The 11,280-nt window shown below is 47.4% G+C and overlaps 1 protein-coding gene across 2 annotated transcripts in view; it reads right to left on the bottom strand.

Annotated features, from left to right (window-relative positions):
- The window catches only part of FBXO36 (F-box protein 36), a 116,739-nt gene that overhangs the window by 16,297 nt on the left and 89,162 nt on the right, over positions 1–11,280 (bottom strand). The window contains exon 4 of one of the 2 annotated variants that reach the window (XR_002182689.2): positions 788–1,164. Coding sequence is in view for 1 of the 2 variants with exons in the window: in XM_019978142.2 (XP_019833701.1) it covers positions 976–1,164 (189 nt within the window). In the remaining variant the exon portion in view is untranslated. Of the gene's footprint in view, positions 1–652; positions 1,165–11,280 lie in introns of those variants that run through there. The other variant, XM_019978142.2, reaches the window with a different exon arrangement.

Here is an 11,280-nt window from a genome sequence, read left to right as displayed (position 1 = left end):
GAGGCAGGAAGGGGAGGGGCAATGTAGCTGTGGGAGAGTGGACAGTGCTAACTGCTGGGAAAAGATAAGCTCAAGGATGTATTGTACAACATGGGGAATACAGCCAATACTTGGCAATAACTATAAGTGGAAAGTAACCTTTAAAAATCTGTATAAAATGTTTTAATAAAAATAAAGATCAAATACCCTCCCCGCAAAAAAAAAAAAAATATCCCTGTTATGAAAGTGATGATACTCCAGATTCCTTGCGGGGAGCAGCATCTCTCTAAGAAATGTTTACAGGTTTATTTGACAACATAAAGTCCTGAGACGTTAAACTCTGCACCCAGTCTACAAGCAGAATGTCTAGGCTTCTCTCCAGCCACGTCCCAGGGGGCCAGGTCAGAGGCTGTCCACCTGGGGGACACACGCCTGGCATCCCTGGTCCACAGGGTGGGGGCCCTTAATACCAGCTTCGAGGAGCAGAGTTGGGGAGGCAGCTGCCCTCACGGGAGCACTCCCCCCAACTCTGTGGCCCCTGTCCCCTCACAGCTCCCTGTGGGCACACTGAACCACCTACTCGTGGGTGGACTCAGATGACACAACACCAGGAAAAACTCCAGAAGCCCACTTCCCCCTTTCCAATGCCTAGATAAAATACATCTGGAATAAAAACCTGCCAATAATCATTTATTATTTCCATACAGCAGAAGCCTCTTTTCTAATGGGGTGGCAGGACATGGGGGCCTCCTTCCTGCAGCCCCCCACCCCTCAGTGGTGCTGGGGTCACGATCTGACCCTCCCTGACCTGTAGCCGAGACTGTGGTTCAGGCAAAAGACCTGGCAGAGGCAGGCAGGGTGCTGCGTGCGTGTGCAAGTACTCTATGACACCTTGAATCGGCAGCGGTTCCCTTAAGGGAAGGCAGCGGAAGAGGTCTGACACAGAAGGAAAACACAGCCGTGCCTCCTACTCCCCGGCGGCGGGAACTTGTGCATCTAGAGCTGACTGCTTCGCTGGCTTCCCTGCCGCTGCTTCCTCTTGCGGAGGTGCCGCTGGAGCTGCAGCTTGTTGGTGAAGTACATCTGTCTCCAACCCATGTCCTGGGCCAAGGCTCGCATGTCGGGGGTGATGTGGTCACAGGAGCTCCGGACGATCTGCTCCCACAGTTCGTCCGACATGCACAACTGTGGGTGGAAGAAGTCAGAGGGTGGTGACATCACACACGGGTTAAGGGAAAGTCATTCACTCACTCACTCAGCATCGCTGTCCAACTCCTGCTGCCCATGAGACCTGGGAGGAAACACCGCGGGTTAATGGAGAGATGCAAGCCATGGTTCCAGTTCCTGAAATTTCCTCTGTGGGGAGAGAGGCAAGCACCCAAGTATCTAAAGGACTGAGCAATACTCGATTAAGAGAGTGAACCGAGTCCTGATCTCATTTGAGGTGCAAAATGCCAGCTAGTTATAAATAGTGCCCATACAACATAACATAGTTAGTTTATGCAGATAGGCTGGTAGGGTGAATTTTTTTTAGCCACATAGCAGAGGCTGACAATGTGTGGTTGACCCATCTTCACCCAGGGCTGCAGAAGCATTGCTAACTGCTGCTCAGGTGCCTTCATGTTAAACCCTGGCTTAAGTCACCTCTGGCTTCCCAGGTGGCTCAGCGGTCAAGAATCTGCCTGCCATACAGGAGACGTGGGTTCGATCCCTGGGTCGGGAAGATCCCCTGGAGTAGGAAATGGCAACCCACTCCAGTATTCTTTCCTGGGAAATCCCATGGATGGAAAAGCCTGGAGGGTTACAGTCCATAGGGTCACAAAAGAGGTGCACAGGACTTAGTGACTAAACAACAACAGATAACAACTCTCCCCTGGGGTTGTTCAGTGGACACCTTAGCTCACTGCGGGCTGCTCAGTAGTGAACCACATCGAAACAGACAAGCAGCCCTTGGAGACTGCCAATCGGCACACTAAAATTTACACACTCCTGGGCCCAGCGTCCTGTCCACAAGTTTCTCTCCAAGTCCTTTGCATGCTTGACATCACACCGTGCAGCAGAGTGGCCTGGAAAATTTGGTCTGCTCCCTGAGCCTGTAGGCACAGGGCAAAGAGAGCTGTTCTATGGAATACCGTCCCCTGGATATCCCTCTGCTCTCTGGTCCTTTACCTGAGGGCCAGGAGGTTAAGGACAGACAAGACCCCTCCAGCCCAGTATCTTCACAAGACCATTTTGCCCTCCCGCAAGCTTAAAGCTGCTACAGTTCAGCTTCCACTAACCAAAGATTTCCCACCAGGACTTTTCCAATTGCTACCATCATTTATGACAATGCTGTTCATCAGCCTCCTGCTACTAAACATTCTTACCATGGAGATTTCCTGATCCCTTGCTACCATTCCCCCAAATCCTTCTTAAAGCTTCCGTTACATTTATTATCTCTGACCTTAGCGATGGCCATGGTTTGTTTTTTGGTGTGTGTATGCAAGACCAGGAGCATTGAAAGATGCTTGGATTTTTGACGTAGCACAGTGATAACCCCAGCAACTCAAAATGTGCTTGAAGAAGGGTCCCATGTGGGCCCCAGGACACTTCCTGGTTCCACTATTCCTGTGCCAACTGGGCACTCAGGGGAGTTTGTCGCCAACCTGATTCCCCCTTTCATGGGTTCCATCCAGTGGTCATCACATGTGAAAATCTAGCAGTGGAAAGAAGAGCAGGAGTTCCCTAGTCATCCAGTACTTAACAATGTGTTTTCCAATGCTGGGGACTTGGGTTTGATACCTGGTTGGGGACCTAAGATCCCACATGCCGAGGGGCAACTGAGCCCATGCACCATGACCACTGACCCTGTACGTGCTCCTCAGTCTGACCTCTAGGCTCTTCTCCACACACACCCTTCTTCTCACATTTAAACGTCCAAACAACAGTGGCAGCACACCACACTCCACCTCGTCCTCCCACAGCTGAAAATGTGTCTAGTCTTTGCTTTCCACTCTTGCCACCCCACTCCTGCCAAATCCCAACAGTCACTGCAGACCTCTGGATGAGGCTTGTTCCTTCTAGTTAATCCCAGTTCATCTTTGTATCCTAGAATTATAGTCAATGGGTACCAACTTGCCCTACTTAAAATACTAGGCAAAAGGGAAAGAGGAAATATTGGTTTACATACAAATGCATATATCACTGGGTGAGGAAGAAAATACAGGGAGCTGCTACAGTCCTGGATTCTGAAACTGGTCGCCAGCAGGAGCTGTGTTTGTGATTTTCTCATTATACTCCCTGTTCCATCTTCCTTTTGTCCTCAGCCAGCACCTGAACTGGTCAAGATTCTATACCTACTGATGTGATCCAACCCTTCTCCAATTCCTGCCAGGTGCAAGCACTTCTTGATCTTATCGGTAGAGGATATTTTAGTTTTCTTAATTAGGTTTTGCCATTGAATGTGCCAGTATTAGAAGGCATTTGCCAGAGGAAATCCCTGGTGGTCCAGTGGTTAGGACTCTGTACTTTCACTGCAGGGGCCACGGGTTCAATCCCTGGTGGAGGAACTAAGATCCTCGAAAACCATGTGGTGCAGCCCAATTAAAAAAACAAAAAACAGAAACAAAAAAACTCAGCTCATGTGCATAGATGGTCTGAGTCCTAGAAATACTTCTCTGTAATTCTCTTGAGAACCAGCAAGTCTATTTTTCTCTGGTAAATAGGATTAATCACCTGAGTCAATATAGTAATGCTCATTTGGGTAGTTTTTTCTTTTTCTTTTTTCTTTTTGCCTGTTTGTCCAGTGGCATTAGGAGCCCCAGATAGACTGGGAACACTTTTAATTTCTAGTTTGGTGGAATCATTCTTGTTCTTTACGTGAATGTATTGCTTCTTTGACGATCAACATTTCTAGCCTAGTAGCAGCCAAAGCTGTGAAGAAGAAAGCAACATTTTTTTTCACATTGGTGATTAGGTGTGACTCCAGGAGAGGGTTCTCCCACGTCCATCCTTCGGTTGTAGCTACAGAAGAAAGAGGACCACATTCCACTCAGTGACTGGGAGCGTGTATTACATCCTGTCAGACTGCACTCCGACCTTCCAAAGTGTTGTCTGTTAGCTGATGAGATGAGGGAGTAAGTGCTTCTAAAAAGCCATTCCCTCATTCGCTGAAAACAACTATTTCTAGATAGTGGAGTATATGCTAAGAGTGGGAAATTTTGTACTCATTATCTTATGTATTTATGTCTATTTATTTAATAAGTGAATTTATTTATTTCAGAAAAAAATCATCTAAAGCAATCTTGTGTGGGCTACCATAATGGAAAAATAAGGCATTGGGTCAGTTTATACACAATGTTGCTGAAGGAGCATGGTGTGCCAGGAAAGCAGACCCGGACCCAGATTAGGAACCTCAGCCTGGAAAGACACGTCGCTGCTTCCTCCAGGTGGAGAGGGTCCAGTGTAACTGACCTGGTGGTGGTGTTTAGTCGTCAAGTCACATCCAACTCTTATGTGACCCTGTGGATTATAGCCCACCAGCCTCCTCTGTCCATGGGATTTCCCAGGCAAGAATACTGGAATGGGTTTTCATTTGCTTCTCCAGGGGATATTCCTGATCCAGGGATTGAACCTGCATTCCTTGCTTCTCTTGCATTGGCAGGCAGATTCTTTACCACTGGTGCCACCTGGAAGCCTGTGTAACCCACCAAGCACTTTGTTAATGACAGGACCCCACCTTAGAGTACCTTCCTGGGGGCTCAGCATTGCCCCTCCTGTGATGGTGGCCAGATTAATCTTGAAAAAAGGAGACTCATGTGGTTGAGTCTATGTACAACTTCCATCCTTGCCACCTGGGCACTTGGTTTATGAACCCAGCTGGGGATAGGAGCTAACTAACGTCCACAGAACAGACCACCTCATCCATCTCATTACTGAAGATGTCCTCGGCACTGAGTGCTCTTTGGTGAACAGTCCATGGGACACAAATATCCTGATTCTTTGGATTATTCTGAAAAGTCAATCCAAATACCTCTTTCCCCAAATTCCACATTAATCTCCAAATCTGGTTCAAGACCATCTATGCAAAACATCAGCCTTTGCCCCACAGGAATTCAAGAGCTGTTTCTCAGTAGCAGAACAGTTATCTGCAAAAGCATCCATGCCTTTGCTCTAAAACCTGAGAGATATGAGCTGTAATTTTCCTGATGATGCAAGGATCAAGATAGACCATAGCCATACAGGCCACAGACACTCTAAGTACCAATCTGCAAGATCGTAAGGAACAAGTGATTCATCTGTTTACCCTGCATTCTGGCCCAGCTGCTGGGTCCCACTTAAATCTGGCAGCTTTATGGGCTACTTGGTAAATGAATCAGAGAAGCAAACTCAAATGTGTTGTATGTTACCTTGAAAACTAAAAAGATCCTCAAAGAGCTGTGTTGCTTTCTTAGGACGCGTCAATTCAGTCATTTCTGATTCTTTGTGACCCTATTGACTGTAGCCCACCAGGCTCCTCTGTCCATGGAATTCTCCAGGCAAGAATCAACTGGAGTGGGTTGCCATTCCCTTCTCCAGGGGATCTTCCCAATGCAGGGATAAAACCCAGGTCTCCTTCACTTCACGCAGATTCTTTACCATCTGAGTCCAGGGAAGGCCTTTTTGAGTAGCAAGTTACAATAAGGCAATGGATTCTAGATAACACATGGAGATGGCAGGTCTCTCAATTTTTGAGTTCATCTCCAACTCTTTCACATAGACATATCTTACACCAAGGCACCTAAGCTACCTGCTACCCTTGCTCAGCAGCATGATGTCATCAGTGTGGACTAGCATGTAAGACGGTATGCTGCTGCTGCTGCTACTAAGTCGCTTCAGTCGTGTCCGACTCTTTGCGACCCCATAGACGGCAGCCCACCAGGCTACCCTGTCCCTGGGATTCTCCAGGCAAGAATACTGGAGTGGGTTGCCATTTCCTTCTCCAATGCATGAAAGTGAAAAGTCAAAGTGAAGTCACTCAGTCGTGTCCGACTCTTAGTGACCGCATGGACTGCAGCCCACCAGGCTTCTCCATCCATGGGATTTTCCAGGCAAGAGTACCGGAGTGGGGTGCCATTGCCTTCTCCGGTAAGAAGGTATAGGAGTCAATATTTCTGTGATGTAAGTATGACTCACAGCTGGAGAGCTGACATAGTACTCAGGCAAAACGATGAAGTGCGCTGCTATCCTCCCCAGGTGAAAGCAAATCTACTGTGTCATTCCTTCTGGAAAATCCAGGAAGATATAAGGAGGGTGCGTAACAGGTAGTGGCAAGGTAGGAGGTGAGAAATGATTGAGAAATGATCAGACTGTAGATATATTTTGAAGGCAGGGTTCATGTGACTTGCTAGTGAATTAAATGAGAAGCAGGAGGAAAAGGAAGAATTAAAGATGAGCTCTTTGACTTGAACAGCTATGTAAAAGATGTTCAGTTACAAGACAGTGATGCCTTTTATAACCTGAATCCCTGAGGGACTTTGTGGAGCAGGGCCTCCTGTCAGCCTCCAGTGGGTATGAATCATGAGAGAAATGAACATCTATTATTGTCTCAAGCCACTGGAGTTTTAGGGTGGTTTGTGCCCCAAGTTACAATCTCTAACCTGGTCTATCCTAATATGATGAGTAGTGAAAACTTTTGAACTTTTCTAGTGTTTGATATGTAACTGCAATTTAAGGATGACTACAAGCTTTGACTCCTTCACAAGATAATGACGGGGGTCCTTCTTGTAGTGAAACTCATTGAGGATGGATCACCTTTGTGGAATCCCATCAATGAAATGAGAAACTGCTATAGACTCAAGCCATCTTCTGATTTTATCCATTCTGTCAGTACAAATGCCTGGAAAATCCCATGGACAGAGAAGCCTGGCAGGCTACAGTCCGTGGGGTAACAAGAGTTGGACACAACTTAGCAACTAAACCACCAACCAGTACAAATTCCAAGGTTGCAGACTTGGTTCAGCAGAAATGCTGTTGTTGTTGCTTAGTCACTCAGTCATGTTCAACTCTTTGTGACGCTATGGACTGTAGCCCACCAGGCTCTTCCGTCCAGGGGATTTTCCAGGCAAGAATACTAGAGTGGGTTACCATTTCCTTCTCCAGAGGATATTCCCCATGCAGGGAATGAACCCAGGGACCTCCTGAGGCTCCTGCATTGTTGGCATATTCTTTACCACTGAGCCACTGGGGAAGCCCTGTCATTAGAAATGCCTCAGAGGTAAATATTCTAAAGATGTATTAAAAAGGAATCTGAGCTATCACAAGTATACAGTAACATAGCAGGAAGGATGGGGCTTCCCTGGTAGCTCAGATAGTAAAGAATCCGCCTGCAATGCAGGAGACCCAGGTTTGATCCCTGGGTTGGGAAGACCCTTTGGAGAAGGAAATGGCAGTCCACTCCAGTATTGTTGTCTGGGAAACCCCATGGACAGAGGAGCCTTGTGGGCTACAGTCCATTGAGTCTCAAAGGGTGGGACACAACGGAGTGACGAAGCACCACACACACAGCAGTAAGGACAGTGGTACGCCCTGAGGTGTGAGGACCTTTTTTGCCTTACTGCTCATGGGTGCTCCCATGTGACCCGAGGAAAAGTCTTTCAAGGCCACGGCCTGTCACTGTGGGACCTACCTGCTGCAGCTCTTGTCCAAATGAGTGAAAAAACACATTTGCATGCTTAACTCCATCTTCTAAGAGACAGAACTTTTTCCTACATTCTTCGGGTACCAAGGTAGATAAGGTAACCAGCAAACACAGTTGATTTGAGCACTGGCCCTGACACTTAATAATTAAGTCCTCCTGGACATCCTACTTATTGCTCTAAGCCTGTCTCCACATCTGATCTTGCATTTGGTCATCTAAGGAGCAGAATAAAGTGATTTAAGCACACTGGCCACTGAGTAAGGCTGCCTGGGCACAGCACCTGACTCCATTGCTCATTACTTGTGTGCTTTATCTGAGTCTCTATTTCCTCCTTGATAATCAAGACTGGGTGGTCTCTACCCATCCATCCCACAGCTCTGCTTGAGGACTGCACTGGATTATGTACATCCAATGCTTAGCATATAGTAGATATTCAGTAAGTGGTACTTACCGTGACTACATGGAAATGATGTTAAACTTTTAGTGCTGTGAAAGTTACTGGGGGTAACACAGGTAAAGTACCTGGAAAGATGTAATTGATGGGGAGGAAGGGGAGACGGAACAGATGCTACCTCAGTCATTTCTGAGAAGACACCGGAAAGAAAGGTCCCATGGGCACCTAGCTACTGGGGGGCCAGTTCAGTCACCATGGTTGGGAGTCTGGGGAGGTCCAGCACCAGGATTGAGAGCTCCCGCCACCATGTGACAGCTGTCTGAAGGTGAACTGACTATGCACCTGACTGATGTCCCCCACCACGGACCCACCTGGTGTGTGGACCCAACTGGTCGTACCAGCTGCCACTACCCACCCATAACTTCAGGAGGCCAAGCAGTCCACTCTCACCACCCTTGGCCTGGCCTTGGTGGGGTCCTGCTTTGCTCCCATGCATTCTGCTTTCTTTCTGGAGAAGGGGAAAAGCATGTAAGCATTATCTCTGTTCATGATACTATTATACTCACTTTGGAGCAGAAAGCAGGCTATAGTCTTTACTTTCATATTTCATGCTGGTCTCAACGTATTGCAATAAAGGAAAAGAGTGAATTACAAACAGAAAGGAACAGAATAATAGGCCATCATCATTTAAGACCCTTTCTGCATAAATATTAAAGGCAAAAACTATTATATTCACATCATGAACGTTACTGTTAAACAGCAATACTGAATCTTATGATACTGACAACGTTCCAGACACTTTGATGTTAGGCAGGTCATTCATTGTTTTATCCCACCTTCAACAGTCGTTCAAGGTCCAGTTTCTTTACTCAGATTACAAAGTATTCTAAATATAAACAATAAAGGAAAACTCTTAAAAGATTTCTTAGTATTAAAAAAAAACAAACAGATCTGAACCTCCTTTTAAAAATATGAACTCTAGATGATTATATCTTTCCCAGCACAATACATTTCAGGGTGTCAGTGTATCTTATATAACAGAGATTATGGGAGAAAATGATGAGGTTTAGGGGGAAAGGAAGGAATTCTTAGAGCTGAAATTTCCACCAGTGTAACTTCATTTATGGCTCATCATATTTCATAAGGAAAATATTTAGTTTTGTTTTGCATTATAAGTTGGTGCACAAAATACCCCCAGCCAGGACTCCAAACCCTGGGGCTCTTTGGCTTGATGCATGTCAGGGTGCAAAACACAAAAGACCCATCTTGACTCTGATTCCAGCCACTTGGATCCAAAACATAGCTGATCGTGGATTTAGCTCCCCCTGGTGGTGGTGCATGAACTTAACATACATAAACTGTGCAGAAGTTGTAAGGGATGGATCCTTCAGTTCAGTCGCTCAGTCATGTCTGATTCTTTGTGACCCCATGGACTGCAGCACGCCAGACTTCCCTGTCCATCACCAACTCCCAGAGTTTATTCAAACTCATGTCCACTGAGTCAGTGATGCCATCCAACCATCTCATCCTCTGTCGTCCCCTTCTCCTCCTGCCCTCAATCTTTCCCAGCATCAGGGTCTTTTCAAATGAGTCAGTTCTTCACATCAGGGATCCTAGGACGTACCTATTAATAGCTGAAATCTTTCCTTTTACAATGTGAAAGTTAAGGCTGAGAGAGGATACGGGTGTGGCTGCCCAGGGTTCATGGTGGGGAGTCACTGAGTGAAGAATAGAACCCAGCTCTCTTGGCCTCAAGCTGATTTAAACACCCACACTCTGTGCACAGTGGAGATGTCAAAACAACCCTGTCACCCCCACCCCAGGCTTCCAGCCTTTCAGAGTCTCATGAGATATTTTATCTGTAGAGTTTTAATAGCAAGTGGTCAGATTCTTGTCCCAGATGCTTAGAATTTTGGGGTTGTAAATAAATGCACTTGCTGGGTCCACCAAGAACTACCCAATCCAACGCTTGGAGCCTGGCCTGGCTGTATCCACTGGCTCCCCAGGTGGCTTGCCTACTTGGCCAGACCTGGGACTCACAGGTCATAGAGAATTTGGGACCATGAGGAAATATCTGCTCTCCATAGGCCAAAACGTGACAGAGGAGGGACTTTCTTCCTCAGTGGGTTTCACGGGGGCCTGTCCCTGAGTTCCGGACGAGACAAATATGTCCATTTGCTAGTCACAACCGTACCTACCTCCTCCTATCTGGACCTCAGCAGCCCCCAGGAAGGTCTCACGTGGCAGCCTCACCTCAGTGCTGCTAAGTCGCTTCAGTCGTGTCTGACTCTGTGTGACCCCATAGACGGCAGCCCACCAGGCTCCCCCATCCCTGGGATTCTCCAGGCAAGAACACTAGAGTGGGTTGCCATTTCCTTCTCCAATGTAGGAAAGTGCAAAGTGAATGTGAAGTCGCTCAGTCGTGTCCGACTCTTAGCGACCCCATGGACTGCAGCCTACCAGGCTCCTCCATCCATGGGATTTTCCAGGCAAGAGTACTGGAGTGGGGTGCCATTGTGAGCCCACCACAACCCCAGGGCTGGCCCTCAGTGTGATGTTCTGGTGTCCCGTGACACAGGACCCACCTTTCAAGGGTGTGCTCATCTGAGCCAAGTTCCAGTAAAGAAGAGGGGCTTCCCTGGTGGCTCAGATGGTTAAGAATCTACCTGCTAATGCAGGAGATGCAGACTCCATTCCTGGGTCAGGAAGATCCCCTGGAGGAGGAAATGGCAACCCACTCCAGTATTCTTATCTGGAGAATCCCATGGACAGAGGAGCCTGGCAGGCTGCAGTCCACAGGGTCACAAAGAGTCGGACACGACTGAAGCGACTTAGCACACAGCACACAGAATGACTAAACAGCACCGATAGGGAGGATGCCTCTGTGTTGGTGTACCCAGAGAAATACAACCTTCCAGCTCACCAGACCTTTGGATGCTCATCCCTGGAGGCTCCATGGCTTGGTCAACGTGAAATCAGAGCAAGGCCAGGCAGCCAGATGGCCCTGATCACTGGTGGCATTAAGTGTGATAAGTGGAAACTTACAGACTTGGCTGTGGGCTAGCACCACGGGCTCTCCCAGGCTCAGACTCCCGCCCACCCAGAGTCCCCACACCCTCTGTGTCTCTCATGTGTCTTTATGCTTCCAAGGCAAACTCAGTTCTGCAGAGTCTGGTCTGGCCATAGTCTGGGGCGTTATTTATAAATAGCAGAGGGAAAACAACCTGAATGTCTATCATTAGGGATCTAG

Source organism: Bos indicus, chromosome 2 (genome assembly GCF_029378745.1).
Source record: "Bos indicus isolate NIAB-ARS_2022 breed Sahiwal x Tharparkar chromosome 2, NIAB-ARS_B.indTharparkar_mat_pri_1.0, whole genome shotgun sequence".
NCBI classification, from domain to species: domain Eukaryota; kingdom Metazoa; phylum Chordata; class Mammalia; order Artiodactyla; family Bovidae; genus Bos; species Bos indicus.
This window is presented reverse-complemented; position numbering and strand designations above follow the sequence as displayed.